The sequence below is a fragment of the Phyllobates terribilis genome, unplaced genomic scaffold, assembly GCF_046119375.1.
Source record: "Phyllobates terribilis strain yellow unplaced genomic scaffold, ASM4611937v1 Scaffold_8__6_contigs__length_399053987, whole genome shotgun sequence".
Taxonomy (NCBI): Eukaryota; Metazoa; Chordata; class Amphibia; order Anura; family Dendrobatidae; genus Phyllobates; species Phyllobates terribilis.
In genome coordinates, this window is record NW_027362768.1 from 56,332,168 (window position 1) to 56,360,014 (window position 27,847).

The 27,847-nt window shown below is 40.3% G+C and overlaps 1 protein-coding gene across 3 annotated transcripts in view; it reads left to right on the forward strand.

Annotated features, from left to right (window-relative positions):
- The window catches only part of HMCN1 (hemicentin 1), a 924,522-nt gene that overhangs the window by 551,491 nt on the left and 345,184 nt on the right, over positions 1-27,847 (forward strand). For all 3 annotated transcript variants that reach the window (XM_073642974.1, XM_073642975.1, XM_073642976.1), the window contains exons 68-74: positions 5,812-6,069; positions 7,086-7,282; positions 7,869-7,950; positions 8,456-8,592; positions 8,891-9,032; positions 18,303-18,447; positions 20,510-20,637. In XM_073642974.1, the coding sequence (XP_073499075.1) occupies positions 5,812-6,069; positions 7,086-7,282; positions 7,869-7,950; positions 8,456-8,592; positions 8,891-9,032; positions 18,303-18,447; positions 20,510-20,637 (1,089 nt within the window). The remainder of the gene's footprint in view (positions 1-5,811; positions 6,070-7,085; positions 7,283-7,868; positions 7,951-8,455; positions 8,593-8,890; positions 9,033-18,302; positions 18,448-20,509; positions 20,638-27,847) is intronic.

Consider the following 27,847-nt stretch of genomic DNA (forward strand, 5'->3'; position numbering starts at 1 on the left):
AGGAGGCGAGATGAGGAGGTGGTGTGTGAGTGGGAGACACTGAACGTCCTGTCTGTTAAGTATGAGGAGATCCAAGATAGGGCCAAGATATTGATACCAAGAGATGACAGAGTCTGTAGTAAGAGGGAATGGTCCACTGTGACAAAGGCAGATGACAGGTCCAGGAGGAGAAGAACAGAATAGTGTCGCTTGGATTTGGCAGTTAGTAGGTCATTGGTGACTTTAGATGGAATCCACCATAGGAAAGTGCAGCTAGAGAAGCTGTGTCAGAGGTGGTGTGCCAGGTTTCTGTGATGCCAGGAAAGGAGCGTTTGTTAGTAATGAAAAAGTTCATGGATGTAGGAAAGTTTGTTGCAGACAGACCGAGCGTTCTAGAGAGCCATATGCAACTTTTTGATTACTTTTTATTGCACTCTGAATGTTTTTTTTGTATTTTTTTAATCAATGTTCATCATTCAATATAACTGTCATGATATCTTTATTCGAAGGGTTGGTAAGATCATGGCAATACTAAATTTATATAGGTTTGTTTATATTATGCCACTTTAGTGGCCAAAAAATTTGTTCTGGTCACCATATTCTGACTCCCATTGCTTTTTAATTTTTCATTTGATGAGGATGTATAAAAGCTTGTTTTTTGGGGACAAGTTGTAGTTTGTACGGGTATTATTTTTAGGTAACACAAGACTTTTTGATTACTTTTTTTTAGTAGGAGGCATGAACAGAAAAAAATAAATCTGAAATTTTTTTAATTTTATTTTTTCATGGTGTTCAGTATGATTGACATGTTAACTTTATTTTGCATGTTTGAACAATTACGGTGATACCCAATTTATATTGTTTTTTTTATGACTTTCTGTTTTGCACAAGAAAATTGCTTTTTAAAGAAAAAAATTTTTTAGGTCATACTCGTAACATTCTAAGAGCCCTAACTATTTCACTTTTCTGAATACAAAGCTGGGTTTGTTTTGTGCAGAACAAGATGTAGATTTTATTAGCGCCACTTTGGGATGCATATAATTTTTGGATCATTTTTTATTTCAATTTTTTGTGAGGCAAGATGAACAGAAACTGCAATTCTGGCAGAATTTTTCATATTTTATTTTTTTGACAACATTCACTGCGTACAATTAATAATAAAACATTTTTATAGGACAGGTCGTTATGAACACGGTAATCTTAAATATGTGTTGTTTTGCCGGGTGAGCTTTTTTTTTTTTTTTTTTTTATACAATTAAACCCTTTTTTATTATTAAAACTCGGATTTGTTTGTTTTTATATTTTTGTATTATTTTTTACACTTAAAAATATAATCTGGATCTGATTGGCTGAGGGATATGGCAATATGGCAGACAGGGAAGTCATTGTCAGGCTATCAGAACTATCGGTAGCCCGCAATCATGCTGTGAGATTGCCGATGGGCTGACAAAGGGAGCGATTTTGCTTTGCCAGATTTCTAACATGCTGCTATCACTACTGACAGCAGCATATGAAAGGTTTAAAGTGCTGAGATTGGCACTATGTCCGGTCTCAGCACATGCAGCAGGAGCCTCCTGCTGCGGATGACACAGGTAAAACCCCTGTGCTGCCCCTCTGACGTAACTATTCGCCGGATTGAAGTAAATCGCCTGCATTCTTGATGTACAGTTGTGTCATTTGCGGGACGGTGTTAAATGTGCGCTCCGGCTTTGGTGTACATCCCCTGAGGAAAACTAATCATATTACCCGGCCACTTTAAAGCTGGTTTTTATCCATTCATGCTTCGGTAAGTGGGCCTCTGAGGGAACCCTCTCATGAACATCAATGTACTAGATGGAAAACTTGGGAAGCTAGAGATGGATCACCAGTGAATTTAGACGTGTACTCTATTTAGTGGACTTTATACAATATTATTATGTCTACTCTAATTATATAACTATCTGTGAATATGATCTAGTAAGGATTGATACTATATATTTCTAGGACTATACTGTAGAGGTTTATTTTTAGGATTACTATTTATATTTCCAATATGGATATTATAAGGACTTTTTAGAGTACATAGTTTTTTTGAGCGTGTGGCTGTTGTCGTCTACTATACATCTCTGGCAAAAATTAAGAGACCACTACACAGTTTTCTAAAAATCACCATCTCTACATGTCTGACAGCCATTCCATTCCAGTGTCAGTTGAATTCCAACCAAAGTCCACCTCATTCTACTTAATGTGCTTCTGATTAGGTGATCACCTGAACCAAATCTTATGTAACGAGAGAAAGTATAAAAAACACTGCTGTGGTCTTCACAATCCTCTTACAATAGGCCAAGGACAAGTTGGATGGTAAAACAAGTTCTAGGAATAGCCCAAAAGTAATTTGAATGAAAAAATAACTTTTAACCATGCCAAAAGAGTTGAAAAGAAAAGTCTTGAGTGAGGAAAAGAAGGGCTCAATTCTGGCTTTACTAGCAGAGGGATACAGTGAGCGTCATGTTACCTCCATCCTTAAAATTTCAAAGACAGTAGTCCATTACAACAAGGTCAAGCAGCAGACATTGGGGACAACAAAGCTACAGACCGGCAGAGAGCGAAAGCGACTCTCCACTGACCGGGATGACCGTCATCTTATTCGAATGTCACTCAGCAACCACAGAATGAGGTGCACGGCAAGAACAGTTTGTAAGAGGCTCCTAGAGGCAGGCCTCAAGTCATGTAAGGCTAGAAAAAAGCCTTTCATCAATGAGAAGCAAAGGAGAGCCAGGCTGAAGTTTGCCAAAGACCATAAAGATTGGACCATAGAGGACTGGAGTAAGGTAATCTTCTCTGATGAGTCTAATTTTCAGCTTTGCCCAACACCTGGTCGTCTAATGTTTAGATGGAGACCTGGAGAGGCATACAAGCCACAGTGTCTTGCACCCACTGTGAAATTTGGTGGAGGATCGGTGATGATCTGGGGATGCTTCAGCATGGCTGGAATTGGGCAGATTAATCTTTGCGAAGGACATATGAATCAAGCCGCATACAAGGTTACCCTTGAAAAACACTTGCTTCCATCTGCTCAGTCAATGTTCCCCAACTCTGAGGACTGTTTTTTCCAGCAGGAAAATGCCCCATACCACACAACTAGGTCAATCAATGTGTGGATGAAGGAGCACCATATCAAGACCCTGTCATGGCCAGCCCAATCTCCAGACCTGAACCCCATTGAAAACCTCTGGAATGTAATCAAGAGGAAGATGGATAGTCACAAGAAGAAAAGAAAAAAAGGAGAACTGCTTAAATTTTTGTGACAGAAGTGGCATAAGGTCACCCAAAATCATTGTGAAAGACTGGTGGAAAGCAAGCCAACACGCATGAAAGCTGTGATTAAAAATCATGGTTATTCCACCAAATATTGATTTCTGAACTCTTCCTGATTTAAAACATGAGTATTGTTGTTTCTAAATGAATAAGAACTTGTTTTCTTTGCATTATTTGATGAAGTCTGAAAGCGCTGTTTTTTTTTATTATTTTGACGATTTCTCATTTGCTGCAAATAAATACAAAATTTTTAGCTTTGAATTTCGGAGACATGTTGTCAGTAGTTTATAGAATAAAACAACAATGTACATTTTACTCAAAAATATACCTATAAAGAGAAAAATCAGAGAAAATGAAAATTTTGAAGTGGTCTCTTAATTTTTGCCAGAGCTGTATAAGGTGCCAACCTCCGCGACTAGATAAGGTCTTGTAAATCTAATAAGATTATAGTTTAGTGGTTTTTTTTCCTTGTTCTATGGCAAAGCCTCCAAGTGCCCTGAAAAGAAGTGTATGTAACACTCTGGGATCTTATAGGATTGTATCCAACCTCTTTCAAGGTCTTTAACACAAACACATCTTTATTAATGTCACAGTGACCTCATCATAGAAACGGAAGGTAACCCTTTAGTAACCAACAGATCATTTAATAGCAGAGCGCACTGACAGACTTGTTTTTGTTTTGTTATTTTAATTTAAAAAAATTATCCCTGTTGGTCATTTGACATCAGGCAGACCGATGTCGCTGTCAGAGGTAACATCATCCTGTTGTGACTGAAATGAGTGATGCCCTCCACTTTCTCACCACAGAGGAAAATCAGGTCAATTGTGACCTGCTTTTGGTAGAATTACTGCCCGGATGTCTGGTGCCAGTGGTGCTTCTGCTGATTCTAGCGTCTTCAACATTTTTTGCACTTTTTCATCCTTGTTCACTATACTGTTATTACAAGGTGAATCTATGTGTACTTCAGAGTTTCCTTACATTCACTCAACATCAGGGTTGCCACTTGACTTTTTGCTTTTTTCTGGATAGGTTATCAAAAAATCACGGACAAGCAAAATTTTTTACAGACGCATTAGAAAACCATAATAAATCATTATGCTTATAACTGATTCATGTCTACAGCCTATTATTCTGATATGAAGACAGCAGATGCTTTCACTGTAAAGTATAAAATAATGACAATTCCAGTCATAATAATCTGTCTAAATTTCTTCAACTTCAAAAAAATCATGGTCACCTTAATTTTTATTACGCACAAGGCAAAAAAGTGCCCTACTTTTATGGGCTGTCCTTGGATTTCTGGAACTTTTGTATCATCTTCACTCCAATCTAAGCAGGATCAGAGCTTGTTCCCCTGTACGCCGCTATTAATTTCCATTGTTGTAATTTTTCTATCTCTCTATCACCCTTTGTCTCCTCAGATATCTCTAGCATTTTTTCATTCTCTGCTCTGTCAGTCTTTTCTCCTTCCCCTCCTTCCTATTTCCTCTGGTTCTGCTTCTCATAACGCTACAGCTCCACCTTCTCTGCTCATCCTTTGGCTGATACATGTGCCACTCTTCTCTGACTCCTGCTGGCTGTGCTGGGAACTTCCTAATCACCATTACAACTTTCCCATTACAGTCTAGTTTTGCTTTTCTCCCGCTCTCTGCACTTTTATTAATTGAATCTGTTTTGTTTACAGACTACTACTCTCATCTTCTTCACTGTTGCAGTTGTATAACACATTACAGTATGGAGTATTTGTCCACTGTTTTAAGGCTGTTTCTTCCAATCTCATTTGCTGAGCTGTGAGCCCTGACGTCCTCTTACTATCCTAAATTGCCCTAAAGTGGCTGCTGCACTCCCTGCCTAGGCTTTTGTACGGGTGATATTATTCCCTCCTTCTAAGCATTGTGGAGAAGTCTGTAAGACCTGAAACCATGTCAGCCTTCTGTGCCTGATATGATCTTCTGCTATGTGAAAAAGGGTGGTGTTTTTTTTGGTAATTCACGCAAATCAAATTGCAAATTGTTTGGTATTGCTGGGACCTATGAAATTCATGGAATTTGACTTAACTTCAATTTCCATTGAATCATTTGCTCATTGCTAGCTGACATTCATCTATCTATCTTGATAAAGGCTCTTTTATCAAGATGTGCTTTTTTGCACACATGGCAGATTAAAATTTTGATCTATCCATCCCATCTCTGATCATTGTTTTGGAAGTTCGAAACCCATGAACTATAATGTTTGTGAGGATGTGAAAAGTGCAAATTACTGAAATCAATGGAGAGTATTTGTATATGTCAGCCTAAAACTTATAGCCCGCTTGGCTAAGGTGCGTGGAATTTATTATGAGGTGCACAACTGATAATATGCTTAGTTCATTTTTCGGCTGTCTGTGCACCAGAAAATGAGAATTAAGGCACAGTGTTTGACAGTTTGTCATGAAGAGTTGTCATGGAGTGGTAGGCCATGCCCCCCTTTCCGTATCTTAGTAATACAGAGACATATTTGATCTCTATATTTATTTCATGTGCTTGAATTTGTAGTGCCCCCAAGCATTGATGATGCAGACAAAACGGAACAGCTGACCACTGTGAAAGGCAATCCCACTACAATGTCATGCCTTGCCAGTGGACAACCTGTGCCACATATATCATGGCTAAAGGATGGAAAAGCCATAGATCATGGTGAGAGCAGAGGAATGATCCTCATGATAACGGAAATGAGCGATATTGGAAGATATTCATGTGTGGCATCCAATGAAGCAGGAAGCGTCAGCAAACACTTCATCCTCAATGTTCTGGGTGAGTTGACTTCTTCTTTGCAAAATTCAAATGCAGCTGACCTTGTGCAGACATATATTTGGTCTTGATAATCACTTAAAGGAAATCTGTCCGGTCCAGATCCCCTATGTAAGTAAAAGCAGAGCATGTTAGAGGTGATAATTAGCATCCAGAGCAAGTGTGTCTATCACAGATACCAGTGTTTGGTGAGAGGAGAAAACTATTATTGTGCCATGCCCTGCTCCTTTCTAGTCATCGGGGCAGCACGGAGCAGTCACGGCGCTTCTTTAATCATATCCACTCTTTAGTTGGTAGACATTCTGCACAGCATATTCACAGGGTGAACAGGACGTCAATAAACTGAGCAGCGCGCATGATTGCTCTGTTCTGCACCCCGCCCCGATGACTAGAACTGTACAAACTCAGCCACTGGAAGGATGGAATGAAATAACGCCAGGGGGCGCTAGGGGGCATACTTCAGAAGGTAAAAACTTGTTATTTTTTAAATGGAGCATAATTTTTACTAACTGTAAATTACAAACCATTTATTTCCACTTTTTCTGCTTTGTTAAATGTATTCTTTCTGGTGGCACAACCCTTTTAATAGCTATGCGCCCAGATTAGCGCTGTAATTCAGCAAATTGAAATTAGGCAAAGTCTGCAATATTTATTAAAGGATTATTCACATCTTAGCCTTTTACGTCCATGCCCTGACTGCCCTGACTACTGGAGCTGTGGGAAAATCTCAGGGCTGCTGAGCTATACTGTTTCAGCAACTATCAAGTTAGTGACGTCTCCACTGGTTGGAGACGGGACAGTTATTCCTGTCATCCATCTCACCTGTAAAAAGCTGAAGTGGGAATAACTCTTTAAAAATTTAGAAATTACATGTGACTAATTCATATACATTGTATATGGTCTAGGTCTGGGGTCTGCTTTCACTTTCCTTATGTCTTGTTGGTTATAGATATTTTTGTGTGTATTTTAGCTATAATAATAGATCTTACATATAAATATTCTTCTTCTTTTGTGATTAGACCCTCCGCACATCAATGGGTCAGAAAATACAGCAGAACTCTCTGTGGTGGTTAACCACCAGTTAGATCTACATTGCCATGCCACGGGTTTCCCACCCCCAATGATAACTTGGCTTAAAGATGGACAGACACTTTCACAAACTGACAGCGCTCACTTCATGAATGCAAGACAGGTTCTTCGAATTACAAGTGCCCAGGTATTGCAACGTTAAGCATTACAAATATTGCGGAGTCAGGTGAATTTCTATATAGTATAGCTGAGTTTGTCACTAACCTGTTTTAGCTGAATCAAGTGTAAGTAGGGCAGTAGGGCAGAGCAAAGTACTCCTACGCGGGCCGGCGATGCTACTACGCGAGCATGAGAATTTGATGAGCTATGTGGTTGAAACAGGACGCATCATCCACATCAATCAGAGCCGGAGGATGGCTATTGGGAGCAAAGATAAGGCACAGACAATGAAACGATGACGCCCCTTGCATCGGACCACCATCATTTAAATACAGCGTGGAACAAAATCAAGTGGTATTGGGGTGTACAGAGGGAGTCAAGAGACAATGTAAACATTTGTGAAATGCATAATGGCAGCAGATAAGGTCGTGACGTTTGTTGACAGACTCAAAAACTGGTAACAGGTTCCCTTTAATGCACAGCCAGCCTAATATTTCTCAAGTGGCTTTTAGATTTTAAAAATGAATGGATAGGTAGAGTTTTACTGTTCATAGATCCTATTAGGGGCATTTACTTAATGTTTCCTAACTTTTATGTCTCCTTCGTGTTTCCAGGAAGAGCACATCGGGCTTTATAGTTGTCTGGTTTCAAACCAAGCTGGAGAAGCTAAAAAAGAATTTTCAGTAACTGTTCACAGTAAGTCCATAGAACACATCCGACCTCATCTAGGCTAGACACCGGCACAGACACTGCTTGCAGCAATGTGAGAATGATTGGAGACATGATGCAGAGCTTGTGTAATACAGAGTAAAGTTTCCCTATGTCCAAATGCCAGTTATCCTGGGCAGCCCTTAGTTACCTGTTCCAAAATTCAGACTCCGTGTACATTTATTGCAGTTCATCCTGTGGTTTATTTTCTTTCCATTACTGTAAAAACTGGATGGAAGATTTAAAAATGTAGATATCATGTAACACAGCAAGTCCTCAATATCTTAAATTGAGTTTTCTTATTGATGTGGCAGATGAATCAGTCAGTTTGCCAATAAAGTTTCCAAGCTTGTGGCACAATAGGATATTAATCTGGTTGTAGACGCAGCTATTATATTCTGGCAGCTGAAGAAAGTAAACTGAATGCCAACCACATGGTTGACTAGTTACAGACGACCATGCATTAAATACTTGGCTCCTTCTTTCTCTATAGTGCCTCCGAGCATTGTAGGCATCAATGGAATCCATAATGTTTCTGTGCTACAAAACAAGCACATTATCCTGGAATGTAAATCGGATGCTTTGCCAGCTCCAAAGATCACGTGGATGAAGGATGACAAGCCATTAATGGTAAATACGATAGGACTGGGGATGTTTTTGCCGTCATCAGTTCATTTGTTATAACATGTTAAGATGCTATGTTTTTCATTTGTGATGGTCTTATTTTATAGAGTAACATTTGTGCTATGTCTGCTTAGATTCATTGTATCGTTTTCTCTTTCCTTCTCTGGAGATACATTTCTCTTTTGTGAGATTTTTGTACCAATTTTGTGTTCCATATCTGACTCAACATAATGAGCCCAATGCATACACTTCATTATGTTCAGTTGTTCATTAGATAAAAGAAGATTTGTTTTGTCTTTCTCAGTCGAACTCCCAAGTCCATGTTACATCAGATGGACAATATGTGCAAATTGACAACGCAGTGGTGCCAGACACAGGACGATACACCTGTATTGCTAGCAATGTCGCTGGACAAAACATCAGAGAATTTATGCTGACTGTCCATGGTAATTCATGATATACATAAAATAAATGAATATATATATATACAGTATACATATGTCTTGCACACATGTGGGACACAATACTGTATAAAAGGCATTACGCGCTATAGCTATATTTATAGAAATATATAATACAATTCCAATGAGGCGAAGCGTGATTGCATCCTACTTATCCCATAGGGACTCCATGTGTTGCTGCATGGTATTACAAATGTCTTCAAGAAGGGAATAGCTTTATAATACGGCATCTAATAGAATAAATTTTTTTATTTGCTGAATTCATACAACAGAAAAAATAGGTATACAGTGCTAGCCAAAGGTATTGGCACCCCTGCAATTCTGTCAGATAATACTCAGTTTCTTCCTGAAAATGATTGCAATCACAAATTCTTTGGTATTATTCTCTTCATTTAATTTGCTTGCAAGGAAAAAAACACAAAAGAGAATGAAGCAAAAATCAAATCATTGATCATTTCACACAAAACTCCAAAAAAGGGCCGGACAAAAGTATTGGCACCCTCAGCCTAATACTTGGTTGCACAACCTTTAGCCAAAATAACTGCGAACAACCGCTTCTGGTAACCATCAATGAGTTTCTTACAATGCTCTGCTGGAATTGTAGACCATTCTTCTTTGGCAAACTGCTCCAGGTCCCTGATCTTTGAAGGGTGCCTTCTCCAAACTGCCATTTTGAGATCTTTCCACAGGTGTTCTATGGGATTTAGGTCTGGACTCATTGCTGGCCACCTTAGAAGTCTCCAGTGCTTTCTCTAAAACCATTTTATAGTGCTTTTGGAAGTGTGTTTTGGGTCATTGTCCTGCTGGAAGACTCATGACCTCTGAGGGAGACCCAGCTTTCTCACACTGGGCCCTACATTATGCTGCAAAATTTGTTGGTAGTCTTCAGACTTCATAATGCCATGCACACTGTCAAGCAGTACAGTACCAGAGGCAGCAAATCAACCCCAAAACATCAGGGAACCTCCGCCATGTTTAACTGTAGGGACCGTGTTCTTTTGTTTGAATGCCTCTTTTTTTTTTCCTGTGCACTCTATGTTGATGCTTTTTCCCAAAAAGTTCTACTTTTGTCTCATCTGACCAGAGAACATTCTTCCAAAACGTTTTAGGCTTTCTCAGGTAAGTTTTGGCAAACTCCAGCCTGGCTTTTTTATGTCTCGGGGTAAGAAGTGGGGTCTTCCTGGGTATCCTACCATACAGTCCCTTTTCATTCAGACGCCGACAGATAGTACGGGTTGACACTGTTGTACCCTCGGACTGCATGGCAGCTTGAACTTGTTTGGATGTTAGTCGAGGTTCTTTATCCACCATCCGCACAATCTTGCGTTTAAATCTCTCGTCAATTTTTCTTTTCCGTCCACATCTAGGGAGGTTAGCCACAGTGCCATGGGCTTTAAACTTCTTGATGACACTGCGCACGGAAGACACAGGAACATTCAGGTCTTTGGAGATGGACTTGTAGCCTTGAGATTGCTCATGCTTCCTCACAATTTGGTTTCTCAAGTCCTCAGACAGTTCTTTGGTCTTCTTTCTTTTCTCCATGCTCAATGTGGTACACACAAGGACACAGGACAGAGGTTAAGTCAACTTTAATCCATGTTAACTGGCTGCAAGTGTGATTTAGTTATTGCCAACACCTGTTAGGTGCCACAGGTAAGTTACAGGTGCTGTTAATTACACGAATTAGAGAAGCATCACATGATTTTTCAAACAGTGCCAATACTTTTGTCCACCCCCTTTTTTAGGTTTGGTGTGGAATTATATCCAATTTGGCTTTAGGACAATTCTTTTTGTGTTTTTTTCATTGAAGACAAATTAAATGAAGAGAATAATACCAAAGAATTTGTGATTGCAATCATTTTCAGGAAGAAACTGAGTATTATCTGACAGAATTGCAGGGGTGCCAATACTTTTGGTCAGCACTGTTTATGTTTGTATGAAATCTCTTGTACATGTCACTCTGGACTGCAATGGGTGTCATATAGTAGAGTCATATTAGCTCATTCCAGTGATGGCTGATTTTCAGATCTTTTGTTTCTCTCTCCCCTCCATCTTAGAGTCATAACTTTTTTATTTTTCTTTCGACATAGCCATACGGGGGCTTTATTTTTGTAGGACATGTGGTCATTTTGAACAATACCATTAAATTTTCCATTCAATGTATTGAAAAACGGGGAAAAAAAACAAGTTTGGTGAAATGATAAAAATAAGCAATTCCACAATTGTTTTTGGATTTTGTTTTCTCAATGTTCATTGTGCAGTAAAAATGACAGCATAATTCTTCGGGTCAGTAAAATTACAGTGTTAGTAAACTTGAATAAAAAAAAAATCTAAAATTTGTAAAAAAAAAAAATAAAAAATACATTTGCTTTGCGATGCCATTATCTGAGACTTTAAAACGCACATGTCAGCAGGATTGTGCTCAGTAAACTACATACACTGTCAGGTGGGCGACATTACACTGATTAATATGATACCTTGGTTGATGAAATCTGTCCAGTGGTTCTTGTGTAATCTTTACTTTCAGTTTGGAGATAATGATATGCTCGTGCTCTGGGTCAGCCTGTGGGGGGCGCTCTATCTGGTTCTCTGCTTACATTTTCAGCTATATGCTCTTATGACAGCTCACTGTGCCTTCACTGACCTGCCTCCTATTTTACCTAGCCCCGCACTACTAGATGCATTATGTAAAATAGGAGGCAGGTCAGTGAAGGCACAGTGAGCTGTCATAAAAGCATAGAGATGAATATGTAAGCAGAGCACCAGATAGAGCACCCCCCACAGGCCGCCCCAGAGCACAAGCATATCATTATCTCCAAACTGAAAGTAAAGATTACACAAGAACCACAGGATGGATTTCGTCAACCAAGGTATCTTATTAATCAGTGTAATGTCACCCACCTGACGGTGTATGTAGTTTACCAGGCACAATCCTGCTGACTGGTGCGCTCTAACTTTTTTATTTTTCCATTGATGGAGAAGAGAGCTTTGTAGGGGGACAACAATTTCACTTTATATTTCAATATTGTATTCTAGCATACAGTTTAAGCGATCAAACAATCACAAGTTCAAGTTGCTGAGGGGACTAAAAAATAAGCAAAAAATATTTTAAGAATATAAAAATTGCATAAAAGGTTATATAACCCCCTTTTCTCCATTCAAAAATGGAAAAATTAAAAAATAAAAGAGCATATTTTATTTGATATACAGTCATGGCCAAAAGTGTTGGCACCATTGAAATTGTTCCAGAAAATGAAGTTTTTCTCCCAAAAAATTATTGCCATTTTTATATGTTTTGTTATACACGTTTATTTCCTTTATGTGTATTGTAACAACACAGATAAATGGAGAAACAAGCGCAAATTGAACATAATTCACACAAAACCCAAAAAATAGGCTGGACAAAATTGTTGGCATCTTTACAAAAAAGGTGGGTAAACAACTTTGCTTCAAACATGAATGTTCGTTGAAACTTGCCTGTGGCAAGTAACATGTGTGAGCAATATGAAAATCACACTTGAAACCAAATAAAAAGGGGAGAAGTTGACTCCTTCTTTAAATTGTGTGTGCCACACTAAGCATGTAGAACAGAAAGAGGAGAAGAGAGCTGTCTCAGGACTTGAGAACCAAAATTGCTGAAAAATATCAATAATCTCAAGGTTACTGTTATGATCTGCAACAAGAACTAAGGAAAGAAAGGAGAAAGCTGTCCCTATAGTAAGACTAAGCTGAATCCCTACGATGTAGCGGGCTGCCTGTTCCTAGTGAACAGACCCGCCTTCGTCCTTGGCTAGTCTGAACGAAGACCTATAGAATTAAGGGAGGGGTCCCTAAAAGAACTAAGGACTGGGACAAAAATGGGAAACCTCCTAAACAGAAATTGTTGTAGAACACAAAAGACAAACTGACAAAAAGTACTAGAGGCCCAAGAGGACCAAGCAAACTGACAGAGATAGGCACCAAAGCACCAGGCTAGCAAAGCAGTCAAATAACACTGAAGTCCAGCAAAGCCAGAAGGGCGGAGCTGGAATATATAGGCTGATGGTCACGTGACCGCAAAACACAAGATAGAAAAAACTAACAGGAGGGTTCTAACAGTTACAAGTCCATCTCCTTAGGTCTTGATGTTCCTTTATTCACAGTGTGCAACATAATCAAGACGTTTGCAACCCATGGCACTGTAGCTAGTCTCCCTGGATATGGACAGCAAAGAAAAATTGATGAAAGGTTGCAATGCAGGACAGTCTGGATGGTGGATAAGCAGCCCCAATCAAGTTCCAAATAAATTCAAGCTGTCCTGCAGGCTCATGGTACATTAATGTCAGTGTGAAATATCCGTTGATATTTGATTGAAATGAAATACTATGACAGGAGACCCAGGAGGACCCCACTGCTGACACAGAGACATAAAAAAGCAAGACTGTAGTTTGTCAAAATGTACGTGAGTAAATCAAAATCCTTCTGGTAAAGTGCCTTGTGGACAGATGGACATATGAGACCAAGATAGAGATGTTTGGTAAAACACATCATTCTACTGTTTACTGAAAACATAATAAAGCCTACAAAGAAGAGAACACAGTACCTACAGTCAAATATGGTGGAGGTTCAAAGATGTTTTGGGGTTGTGTTGCTGCCTCTGGCACTGGGTACCTTGACTGTGTGCAAGGCATCATGAAATCTGAAGATTACCAAAGGATTTTGGTCGCAATTTAGTGCCCAGTGTCAGAAAGGTAGGTTTGCTTCCTAGGCCATGAGTCTTCCAGTAGGAAAATAAGTCCAAAGTTACTTCAAGAATCACCCAGAAATGGATGGAAACAAAGCGCTGGAGAGTTCTGAAGTGGACAGCAAGAGTCTGGATCTAAATCCCATTGAACACCTGTGGAGAGATCTTAAAATTGCTGTTGGGAGAAGGCGCCTTCAAATATGAGAGACCTGAAGCAGTTTGCAAAAGAAGACTGGTCCAAAATTCCAGTTGAGAAGTGTATGAAGCTTGTTGATGGTTATAGGAAGCAGTTGATTGTTGTTTACTCCAAAGGATGTGTAACCAAATATTAAGTTGAGGGTGCCAACAATTTTGTCTGGCCCATTTTTGGGGTTTTGTGTGAAATTATGTCTAATTTGCCTTTTTTTTCATTATTTTCGTGTTCTTCCAATACGTGCAAAGGAAATAAACATATGTATAGCAAAACATGTAAAATTGAATAATTTCCTGCGAAAAATACTTAATTTTCTGGAACAATTTCAAGGGTGCCAACACTTTCGACCATGACTGTATATGTACGTCACACATTGGCAACGGGTTAACATCAAGTGTATGTTCCCTTTTACTTGGCCAATAACAACTTTTCTAAGCACCACAGTGAATTATATAATATTGCTTTAGTAAACTGTAGCTCAGTATGGACCAACTACATCCCTAAAAGGGTTGGCCAGTGTATCTTTACTTTTACAGATGTGATGGAGACATAATTTTTGCAGCACTTACTAATATATAAGTATAACAACTGATCTGTGGCAGCGCTGCATGGTGACCTGCTACTAATCTGTACTTTATGAGTTAACTTGCAGATAGGTCATCAATGCTATATGCCCGGACAACCCCTTTAACCACTTCCCAACCGCCCACTGTAGATAAACAATGGCGCTTGCTGGGCTTTGTGCAGCGCCGATGTTTATCAACGGTCAGAGGTCTCCTAGTGCTCAGGATCCCCAGGGTCCTGTAAGCACTGCGATTCTGGTAGCTCTGACAGATGACATCTTCGGGACCTGATTGGGTCAGGTCCCCATGATGTTAACCATTTGCAACCTTCTACATGCCATGACCGCAGCATTTAGAAGAGAGGGAGAGGACAGCTTCACTTACCTCTCCAACGCCCTCGTGGTGAGATGTGATCACATCAAGGGGGATCCGAGCATTGTCATGGCAGCCTCTTCTGTGGACACCATTAAAAAAAAAAGGCGCAAAAAATGATGCTTTTTCATCATACCGCCGAACATAAAGTGGAATAAAACGCGATCAAAATGTCAAACGGAAATAAAAATGGTATCTCTGAAAACGTCATCTTGTTCCGCCAAAATCAAGCTGCCATACAGCTCCATCAGTGGAAAAATAAAAAAATTATAGCTCTCAGTATAAAGCGATGCAAAAAAATATTTTTTCTATAAAATAGTTTTTATTGTGTAAAAGCGCCAAAACATATAAAAAGATATAAATGTGGTACCACTGTAATCGTACTGATCTGAAGAATAAAGCTGCATTATCAATTTTACCATATGCGAAATGACATTAAAAAAACCTCAAAAAACAAATCGTGAATTGCTGGTTTGTGCTCATTCTGCCTCCCAAAAATCTGAATAGAAAGCGATCAAAAAATTTCATGCGCCTGAGAATGGTATCAATAAAAACGCCAATGCATCCCGCAAAAAACAAGTTCTCACATGACTCTGTTGGCCGAAATATGAAAAAATTATACCTCTCAAAATATGGCGATGCAAAAACTAGTTTTAGTGAAAAAAAAGAGTCTTTTAGTGTGTGACAGCAGCCAAACATAAAAATACGCTATAAATCTAGTATTGCTATAATCGCACCGACCCGAAGAATAGTCATCTAATCACTTATACCGCACGAGGAACGGCGTAAAAAGTAAATGAAACCAAATCTTCACCTGCTGTTGCTTTGTTCATTCTGCCTCCCAAAGATCGCAGTAAGGCGCACATTTATCCTGCGCACTGTGCTGAGCACTTGCACCGGGGTTTCCGTGTAAATCTCTGAAATACATGATTCAGACGGAACCCCCGGCGGAAGATTCCCTATAATGAGGCAGATGGAGGCACTGTGGACGCCATCTGACGTGTAATCTGTCGGTGTCCATCTTTTTAGGCGCATATAAAAGTGCGGTCCTCCACAGTTTTGTGCACCTCTGAAAAAAAAGGACACCACTGAACAGAGGCCAGACAGAGTCCAGAGTAACTGTGCTGCCTCATTATAGTGAGTGGATCCCTTGGAGGTTTAATCTGAATCACGTCACTCTGAGATTTAGATGGAAACCCCAATATATGTCCTCAACGTAGAGTGCAGAATAAATGTGATCCCAAACGTTATGTAAAATGTTCTCAATAAAATCTTCAACTCAGTCCACAAAAAAAGCCCCCACTCAGGTCTGTCATCTGTTAATGGAAATATAGGGGGCTTCCACGTTACTGGTAATACAAAGGCTCTGGAAAAGCACTATGGCTCCTCGCCCCTCAAAAGAAATCCAGCGAATTCTGGACTCCCAAATCCAAATTCCCCCCTCCCTTCTGAGCACCAATGTGCCTAAACCAAATTTAGAGTCCCCATGTTGGGCATTTCTGTAGCAATGAGAGGTCACGTAATTTACAGGTGTGTGTCTCCAGAAGCATGAGCTGGGCACTACAACGTACTGGGCACTGCAACATACTGATCACTACAACAGCAGTTTGTAATTTTCACTCAGTAATATCCACTGCTGCTTGCTTCTGGAAAACACCCATGTAGTCAAAATAGTAACTACACCTGTAGATAAATTCCCAGAGGGGTGTAATCTCCTGAGGGGGGATTCTGTTGTTCTGCCACTTAGGGGCTCTGTATATATAGTTTGCAGAATAATCTACAATAATTTGTTCTCCAAGAGTCAAACAGCACTCCCGAGTCTTCCTGTGTGGCTAAGCAGTACTGTAATGTCACATATGGGGTATTGCCACATTCAGCAGAAATTATGTGACACATTTTGGCACCATTTTTATCCATTTCCCCGTATGAAAATGTAAAATCTGGAACTAAAACAATTTTTTGTAGTAAAAATGTAATTATTTTTCCTACACCGCCCAATGGTATAAAATTCTATGACACATGTGGTGTCAATATGATCACTGCACCCCTAGATGAATTCATTGAGAGGTATAGTTTGTAAAATGGGATCACTTATGGGGGGGTTCTGCTGTTCTGGGACCTCAGGGGCTCCGCTAATGTGACATGACACTCTCAAACCATAACAGCAAAATCTGCACTGTAATATAGTGCTCCTTCCCTTCTGAGCTATGCACTGTGCTTCAAAAGTAGTTTTCAACCACTTATTGGGCATTGATGTACTCAGGATAAATTGTGTAACAAATTGTACTGTTCATTTTCTCCTGTTATCCCTTTTGAAAATTGCAAACTTGGGATCAAAGCAACATTTTAGTGGAAAAAATAGTAATATTTAATTTACTCTGCCCAATGTTATACAAGTTTGTGAATCACCTGAGAATTATAAATATTCACTACTCCCCTAGATGAATTCCATGAGAGGTATAGTTTACAAAATAAGGTTACTTGTTTTGCTGTTTTGGCATGTCAGGGGCTCATCAAATATGACATGGTATCCTCAACCTATTCCAGCCAAAATAGAGCTCCTTCCCTTCCGAGCTCTGATGTGCACCTAAACTGTAGTTTTATACCACATGTAGGGTATAGGCATACTCATAAGAAATTGCACAACAAATTTTTAGGTCCATTTTTTTTTTTGCTACCCTTGTGAAAATAAAAAAATTGGGGCTAAAAGAACATTTTCATTTTTGTGGGAAAAATGTGTTTTTTAATTTTCACGGCTCAACATTATAAAATTCTGTGAAGCCCCTGAGGGTGAAAGGTGCTCACCACACATGTAGATAAATTCTTTGAGGAGTCTCATTTCCAAAATGGGGTCACCTGTGGGAGATTTCCACTGTTTAGGCACATCAGGGGCTCTCCAAACGCGTCATGGCATCTGCTATCGATTCCAGCCAATTTTTCATTCCAAAACTCAAATGGTGCTCCTTCCCTTCTGAGTCCTGCCGTGCGGCCCAACAGTAGTTTTCCACCACATATGGGGTATTGGCGTACTCAGGAGAAATCGCTCAACAAATTTTAATGTGAATTTTCGCCTGTTACCCTTGTGAAAATTAAAAATTTGGGGCTAAAGTAACATTTTTGTGAACAAAAATTAAATGTTAATTTTTTCTTCCACATTACATTAATTCCTGTGAAGAACCTGAAGGGTTAATAAACTTCTTGAGATCCATTGAAGCGTTCCAAAGTTATTACCACATAAAGTGACAGTGGTCAGAACTCCAAAAATTGGCCTGGTCACGAAGGGGAAAATAGGCTCTGTCGCGAAAGGCTTAAATATTCATATTATATCCATACCACAGCTGTTAAACTAAGGTAAATGTTTACATAAGTTTTTTTCTGTATATTAATCCTTTTTCTACCAACAGTTCCTCCTTCAATAAAAGATGGGCCCAAACTAGTAACAACTTTCACAAATAAACCTGCTACTTTGGATTGCATCGTTACAGGCATCCCTTCACCTCGAATATCATGGAGGAAAGATGGTGCCATTCTACATGGAAACAGTGAAAGGTAGGACATTAAATATAAGAATCCAATCTTTAAAATATGAAAAATGTGAATTTGATACTACTTTGATTAAAGGGAAGCACATTTTAAAAACATCACTGTAAAAACAATAATTATTGAAAATCCTGTAGAATTTTTTAGTTATAAAGCTTGTCCAATTACTACATTGAAGAAGATTTATTATGCTAAATGCACCAGAATTTTTGAAGAATGTTCAAAAAAACCCCTGTCTCTCATGACTTGCACCAGATATTTTCTCTTCACAGCCTTGTCCGATAAGGGAGTATGGTTTCAGGGGAAAAAGGGTGTAGGTTAGCGGAAAGGTACTGTAGTATGGACTCAAAAGTGGGGGGTTCAGAAAATCACCCTGCTCACTGTAGGGGAATTATAGTATTATATGGCTGCTATTCAGATGGATATTACAAGAACAGCTTGAGTCCATCAGAACAGACACAGTAAAAGGGACATATATGTAAAAAAAAGAGGAAAAAGCAGCATATGTCCAACGTAACTAATGGTGCACACCCATCAATTGTAACCCAGACAACTCACGTACTCTCACGTGTACTCTCATGTACCACTTGTTTTTGCATCTTAATTTTTCTGGAGTGCTGTCTGCATGTTTTTGGGCTTCCCTAAGGCATATATCTAGATATGTGTCCCTATAACACAACACATGTGAAGGCTAAGTACATCCTACCTTTTGTAAAAAAAAATATTTGTCAAATACAATTAAAATAAAAATAAAGTAACTTTGCAGTGATCTTAATTAAGATGTTTCTGTATTGTGCCCACAGCTTCTATCTGTTCTAGATGTATTTTAACAGATGACAAACAAGTCCTGTGCCGTAATCTTACAGGATCAGTCCTTCCCACCTATCTCCAACTTTTTATTACTTACCAAAATGTTATTAAGAAGTAGGAGAAAGGTGGATGAGAGCATGACTGTAGAATCAGACTGCACAGGGCTTGTTTGCATTCTTTTACTATGGAGACACATACAGTGCTGATCACCATTATTGGCACCCCTTAATTTTTTTCATAGACTGTACAATATCTTCAAAAATAAATGGAAATGTACCAAAGTTATATCCTCAGGATTTTTTAATAAGTGGTCCAAAGTAATACAACAATAAAACATTGTTTCTCAACTTCCGTTTTGGAATTTCAAAGAAGAAACAGAATAAACAGCATGTGCAGCAATAAAGACAGCCTTAATTCATACTTGGTTGCACACTCTTTGGTATTGATGACAGCCTCCAAATATTTCTTGTAGCCATCTATAAGCTTCTTGCACATATCAGCTGGAATTTTCTCCCACTCTTACTTTGCAGGAATGTTGAATCTTGAATGTTTGCAGGGTTCTTTATTCCAATGACAGATTTCAGCTCACCCCAAAGATTTTCAATTGGATGGAGGTCAGGACTCATTGCTGGCCATTTTAAAACAGTCCATTTTTTATTTTTCAACCATTCCTGTGTACTTTTGGATGTGTGCTTTGGGTCACTGTCTTGCTGGAGGACCCATGATCTCCGAGACAAACCACTGGGTAGGACATTACGCTCTAAAATCTCTTGATAATTCTCCGATGTCATTATTCCTGTAATACAGTCAAGGCCTCAAGTACCAGACGCAGCAAAGCAACCCCACAGCAAATTATTGTTCATCATTTGCTCTTTTGTATTTAACACGAGTGTTCTATACAAAAAACAGTTTCACTTGATTCATTTTTTTCAAGAGATATTCCACATTATGTACGAAAACTTCACGGTTGCCAATAATGATGAGCAGGACTATAAGTCTTCATAGGAGCTATAAACTACCAAAATGTCTGATTGGGGGTCTATATGTATGGAAACAGGACAAAAGCTTAGCATAAGGATGAATTCTCATCTCCACACAATCAATAAAATAATAACAGATCTATTTGTGGCCGGATATTTTTGTAGCACTGATCACAGCATCATGGATGTCAAATTTTGATTATTTTTCATAGGAGCTGTAGGCACAGTTAATATTATATGTTAAAGATTTATTAAATATCATGCTTTTTTCTTTGTTATAGGTATTTTATTTTAGGATCTGGTTCATTATACTTTCCATTAACTGATATCAAAGACTCAGGTCATTACGTTTGCTTAGCAACTAATGCAGCAGGATCTAGCCAGAGGAAAGCTGAACTTTTGGTTTTGGGTATGTATATTTTGAGAATGAAAGAGATCTGTCCATTATATTTAAGCTTTGATATGGAACAAAAAACAAATATGGACCACATTGTTTGCAAACGAACCAGGCTAAAAAAGGCACCTATTGAATGTAATAAGCCCATTATTATTATTTATTATTATAGCGCCATTTATTCCAAGGTGCTTTACATGTGAAAAAAGGGTATATATAATAAATAAGTACAATAATCTTGAACAATACAAGTCAACGACTGGTACAGGAGGAAAGAGGACCCTGCCCATGAGGGCTCACAGTCTACAAGGGATGGGTGAGGATACAGTACGTGAGGGCAGAGCTGGTCATGCAAAGGTATGGTGGAATGAGGGTTACTGCAGGTTGTAGGCTTGTTGGAAGAGGTGGGTCTTCAAGTTCCTTTTGAAGGTTTCCACGGTAGGCGAGAGCCTGATATGTTGGGGAAGAGAGTTCCAGAGTGGGGAGGATGCACGGAAGAAATCTTGTATGCGATTGTGGGAAGAGGAGATAAGAGGGGAGTAGAAAAGTAGATTTTGTGAGAATCGGAGTTTGCGTGCAGTAAGTATTGGAAGACTAGGTCACAGATGAATGGAGGAGACAGGTTATGGATTGCTTTGTATGCAGTGGTTAGGGTTTTGAACTGGACTCTCTTGGTAATGGGTAGCCAGTGAGGGGATTGCCAGAGAGGAGAGTCTGGGGAATAGCGGGGGATAGGTGGATTAGTCAGGCAGCGGAGTTTAGGATAGATTAGACGTGTGCAAGAGTGTTTGAGAGGAGGCCACAATGCTGGAGGTTGCAGTAGTCAAGGAGGGAGATGATGAGGACATGCACTAGTGTTTTTGCAGAGTCTTGCTTAAGGAATGTGCAGAGCAGGGGTCCTAGAACTGAACCTTGGGGGACACCGACAGAGGGCGAGATAAGGAGGTGGTGTGTGAGTGGGAGACTCTGAATGTCAGGTCTGTTAGGTTTGAAGATATGCAAGATAGGGCCAAGTCTGTGATGCCAAGAGATGAGAGAATCTCTATTAAGAGGGAATGGTCCACAGTGTTGAAGGCAGAGGACAGGTCCAGGAGTAGGATGACAGAGTAGTGTCACTTGGATTTGGTAGTTAGTAGGTCATTGGTGACTTTAATCAGGGCAGTTTCAGTGGAATGATGCAGTCAGAAGCCAGATTGTAAGTGGTGAAAGAGGGAGTGGGAGGAGAGGTGGGAGGATATTTCAAAATGGATGTTTTGTTCCAGTAGTTTTGAGTCATAGGGGAGAAGTGATATGGGGTGATAGCTAAACAGAGAGGATGGGTCAAGGGAGGGCATTTGAGGATGGGTGTGATTGAAGCATGTTTGAATCATGAGGGGAAGACACCAGTTGTTAGTGACAGGTTGACGAAATGGGTTAGGGTTGGAATGATTACTGTGGTGAGGTTTGGGATAAGGTGGGATGGGATAGGGTCAAGTGCACAGGTGGTGAGATGTGTTCTGAAGAGTAGATAGGAAAGTTTATCTTCCATAATGGCGGAGAAGCTGGTTTTGGAGGAGGAGGGCTGAATAGTTGTGAGGAGGAGCTGTGGGGACTTTAGGCAAAAGCTTTGTCTGATATTTATCAATCTTTTGCTTGAAGAATGAGGCAAAATCTCCAACTGAGATGAGAGGAGAGGGAGTGGGCGCTGGGGGATGGAGGAGAGAATTGAAAGTGTTGAACAGCTGTTGTGAGACAGGGAGAATATGAGAGATGAGAAGTAGGTTTGTTTTGCTGCAGTGAGTGTGAGCTTAAAAGTAGTGAGGGACTGTTTGAATGTGATGAAGTGCTCATTGGAATAGGATATTTTCTATCTCCGCTCAGCAATCCTGGGAGCCTGGCTCAGTTCTTTGGTCAGGCTGATGTGCCAGAGTTGCCTGTTGATTGTGCAAGCTTTGATATGTGTGAGGGGGAGACTGATTTGAGAGCTGCAGCTGTTGTGGTGTTCTATAAAGTGGCAGCAGCACCTGCATTGTGTAAGGAACTTATGTCTGTAAGAGGGATAAGGGATTCAGAGAGTGAGTGTAGGTCGAGGTGTTTGAGATTTCTTCAAGGGTATGCAAGTCTGTGGAGTGGGGATTGTGCACCTGGAGAGGAGGGGGAAGAGAATGTAAGTAGGTTGTAGTCAGACAGAGGGAGAAGTGAGTTAGAGAGGTTAGATAGGGAACAGTGGCTGGTGAAGATGAGGTTCACTGTGTGGCCCTCTTTGTGAGTGGCTGCGGAAGACCATTGAGCCAGGCCATAGAAGGAAGTGAGAGATAGAAGCTTAGAGACAGCTAAGTTGGAAGTGTCAATGGGGATGTTGAAGTCACGATGATAGTGAAAATGTCAGTGGAAAGAAAATGAAGTAGCCAGGTGGTGACGTGGTTGAAGAAGGTCATGGCTGGCGGTAAATGACAGCCAGTTTGAGGTTGTAGGGGGAGTAGGTGCGCACAAAGTGCACCTCAAAATAAGGAAGAATAACAGAGGTTGGCAGTGGAATTTTGTGAAAGAGCAGTTATCTGACGGGAGAAAACCAAGTCCTCCACCATGCTTGCTGCTGGGGCGGGGTGTGTAAGAAAGGTGAAATCCGCCATAAGAAAATGCAGTTGGAGAGACTGTGTCAGAGGGGGTGAGTCAGGTTTCAGTGATGCCAAGGAAGGAAAGTTTGTTAGTGATGAAAAGTTCATGAATGTATGAAGGTTTTTTGCATACAGAGCGATCGTTCCATAGAGCTCCTGTATAAGGGACTGGGGAAGTGGAGGCTGGGCGAATGGGTATAAGGTTATAACGGTTGCGTAAACTTGTGATAAATCATGGATGGGAGATAGAAATGACTGTGGGATGTGGTGAGGAGGACCAGGATTTGGAGAGATTTTGCCGGCAGTGACGAGGTGCAGAGAAAGTGTTCGTAGGTGGGAGTAGGAGAGGGCATGAGGAGGCTGTCTGTGTGTGGAGACAGAGGATTTTATGTTGAGGAACAGTTTTGAGAAGGAGGTGAGATGGATGGGGAGGATGGAGGGAGAGATGACCAGTACATTACTAGGTGTAGGGATTAAGGATTAGTAAGAAGTGTAGGACTATCTGGGTGAGAGTGGACACAAACAGAAACATTGTTTACTGTGCTTATGTATCCAGTAACCTTCAGTTTCCTTCTGGTTCAATTTTGGTCTAATTCATTGCAGTACACTTATGTGTTGCACTTAGGTGATGATCAGCAGACTACACTGCTCACAATATAATTGCTAACAAATGCATTCACATGTGAAACAGAGGTGAAGGGCCTGTTCTCACCTTTCTCAGATAATTAGAATTGAGCCAGGACATATCACAGGCAGAGTAAACAGGGTGGTCATAAAGAAAAGTGGTGAGGGGGGTAGTGCTGTGGTCAGTTTAAAAAACATAGAGTAAATACATGTAGGAGAGGTAAGAGTTATCACAGAGTTTGAAAAGCTGGGTGACAAACCAAGTAAATACACGCAGGAGAGGTAAGAGTTATCACATGTTTGAAAAGCTGGGTGCATGCTACACTGGTCACAAAGATGGCTCGGCTCAGCAGACAGAAGGTATGTGATTGAAGACGTCTGGTTAACATGGATCAAGCCTACACTGATACCCATAGTAAGTCTCTGCTACTGTATCTGCAGGTGCTCTGAATGCACATTAGAAAGCGTATTATAAGGGCTCACACAGATATTTGATCTCATCTATTTCAGCAGGACTGGCTTCCCAATTCTCCACCAAAGTTAGACAATAATCAAGCAGTTTACATTTTTATTTAACCCCTTGCGGATGTGAGCAATTCATGTATGGAGCAGGTTTTATACAGCCGACATCTGAAAGTAACTACTGTGATTGGAGCTGGCTCTCATTGTTACAGATCAATTTCTTAGATGCCGCTGTCAATCATTGTCATTTTACCTCTGAAAAACAAAATGGAATAAAAAAAGATCAGAAAGTCATGTGGATTCCAAAATGATAACGATAAAAACTACAGTTTGTCCTACCAAAAACAGGTCCTCTTATAACTCTGTTGACCAATTTTTTTTATGCAGTAAAAATTAAAGAATATATATTAATTTGGAACCAACCAAATCATACTGACCTGTAGAAGAAAGCTGCCAACTCATTTTTACCAGAAAGTGAACGCCTTAAAAACAAAACCCCAAAACTGTGGTGGAATGGTTGTTTTTGCCAACTCCCCCCACTTGGAATTTTATTTCCAGTTTTTCAATGCATTATACTGTAAAAATAATGGTATAATTCAAAACTACAATTTAACCTCCAAAACATAAATATACTGTACATATCCATGTACAATTGCAACCTTCGCATCCCCACCCAGCCACCCTAAAAAAAGAAACAATACAAAAAAAATTCTCTCTTCCATTCCTCCAATTACCCAGGTTTAATCCATGACCTTTGAATCTTCCCAACATTTGAAATATCAACTCTTACCAGTAGAATGTATCTTAAAGGTTCTAATATTCAATGAACCTTTCTAGTTTATTGTTACAAAGCTGGTTTGTAGATGCTGTCCACAACTTTGGTAAGCACTAGTGATGAGCGAGCACTAAAATGCTCGGGTATGCATTGCTCGGGTCGAGCAAATTGGAATGCTCGAGTGCTCGGTCCGAGTAACAAGCCCAAAGTAAGTCTATGGGAAACTCGAGCATTTTTCCAGCAGCCCCCCCGGCGGTCTGCAGAGGGCCTAAAAATTGCCCAAATCAATGGGAACAGTGCTCAAATGACATGGGAACAGCATGGGGAAGACCCCTGGATGCATTTCTGACTCCCAGGTCAATGCTGTCAACAATGTTGTCAGAGGTATTACGCCACTTTTACGGACTCACAACAAAGCATACAAAGCAAAACCAAAATGGATTTTCCTGGGAAATCTGTTAAGGAACATCTTTTCCTGGGTAATAACTTGTATATAAGCCAAAATAAGCAACCAAAAACAAAAATGCTCCTCCACACCTTGGGCTATGTTCACATGTACCGTTTTTGATGCTTTTTTTGCTTTGCTTTCAACCATTGCATTTCAACCATTGCATTTCCAGCATTGCTTTTGCATTGCTTTCAACCGTGACAAATGCATTCACCGGGAAATGTCATTTTAACATTTTACAACCTTATCTGGCTATGTGGTGTGTGGAACATCATCAGACACATCCTGTTTCATTTATGAAGGAGGGATTTTGAAAGTCACAAACACTATTTTTACATCCTTATTATTCTTAAAGGGCCAGCAGTCGGCTATGCTTTGTTGTTCCTATTATTAAAGAGTGGGTCTCTTATACTGTTATTGCGTATGCAGTGACTGCAAGGGCTGCCAAAAATTTGGACGCAACCCAATACCCCTTTGAAGAGACATAGAGGAGGGTCTCAGTAAAAAATATGTTCCCATTATAAAGGAGTGGGTCTCCTATAGTGGTAATGCCCATGCTGTGACTGCAAGGACTGCCAAAATTTGGGAAAAACCCCACTAACAATTTAAACACAAATAGAGCTAGGCCACAGTAATGACATGTTGCCATTAGAAAGGAGAGGGTCTGCTATCCAGTTATAGGGTATGCAGTGAGTTCAACGGTTGCCAAAATTTAGGGAACACTCCACTAACAATTTAAAGACACATGGAGCTGGGCTACAGTAACGAGTATGACATGTTCCCTTTAATAAGGAGTGGATCTCCCATATTGTTTACCTATGAAGTGAATACAACGGCTGCCAAAAATTTGGAGGCACTCCAATGCCCCTTGCAAGAGACGTAGATATGGTGTTATGGTAGATATCTCTGACCTTTTCAAGAGACGTAGAGGTCGGAGGGCCTCCTGAAAACAATGTTCCCATTATTAGGAAGTGGGTCTCCCATACTGTTTACCAATGCAGTGAATGCAACTGCTGCCAAAAATTTGGAGGCACTCCAATGCTCCTTGCAAGAGACGTTGATATGGTGACATGGTAGATATGATGGTGACATGGATTAGGATGTGGAGGTTGAGGAGAAAGAGGAGGACAAGAACAAATAGACAAAATCAGGAAGCGTATACCCATGTCTGGGTGTGAAGACAAAGGTGCAAGGGAATAGAGTTAGACCTCCCAAAAAAACCCCATTGTATTTAAGTTTGTTACACTGCTATCATTCGGTGGTGTTGAGAAGTTTGGCCCAATCCAGCCCTTGTTCATTTTTATAAGAGTCAGTCTGTCAACATTTTCAGTGATAGGTGGATGCGCCTATCGATTATAATTCCATCGGCTTAACAAAAAAACGCTCTGACAAAACGCTAGCGGCAGGGCAGGTTAGGACCTCCAAGGCGTACAGAGACAGTTCATGCCATGTGTCCAGCTTGTATACCCATTAATTATAAGGCACAGAGGAATCACGGAGGACATTGGTACGGTCGACAAGGTACTCCCTCACCATCTTCCGAAACGTTTCCTTCCTTGGGAGAGTACCCCGTGCCTCGGGGCATTTGCGATGGGAAGGTCTGAGGAAACTGTCCCAGAACTTTGACAGTGTTCCCCTGCCTCTGCTGGATAGCATTTGTGTCGCTCTCGCCTGTACTCCTTGGTTGTCCAACTAACTGTGAGCTCTGCTGCCAGCATTTTTCAGATGGGAATTTTTTCAATAATTGAGCAACAAGGGCCTTTTTGTATTGCCCCAATTTATTAGGCCTGTCCTGCAAGGGAATAAGAGACTGAAAGTTCTCCTTGTAGTGTGGGTCTAGAAGTGTCACCAACCAGTAATGACTGTCACCCAAAATTTGGACAAAACAAGGGTCACAGGAAAAGCAGTGTAACATAAACTCAGCCATGTGTGCCAGACTGCTAACAGCCAAAACTTCTGTGTCCTCACAAAGAGGACGACTGACCATGCCCTCCTCCTCCGCCTCCTCCTCCCATCCACGCTGAACATACGGTATGACAGTTGTGCAGGTAGTACTGTACTGTCTATAGTGCAGGAAACTAGCTCCTGTTCTTCTTCTTCCTCTTCCTCATTGAGACCCAATCCACGTTCGGATAAGATGAGGCTGGGCTGTGTGGAATCACCCTGTATGGTTCTTTGCTCCATCTCATCGTGCTCTGTCTGGAATGCATCCCCTTTAATTGCGAGCAGAGAGCATTTCAGAAGACAGAGAAGCGGGATCGTTACCCTAATTATGGCGTTATCGCCGCTCATCATCTTGGTGGAGTCCTCAAAGTTTTG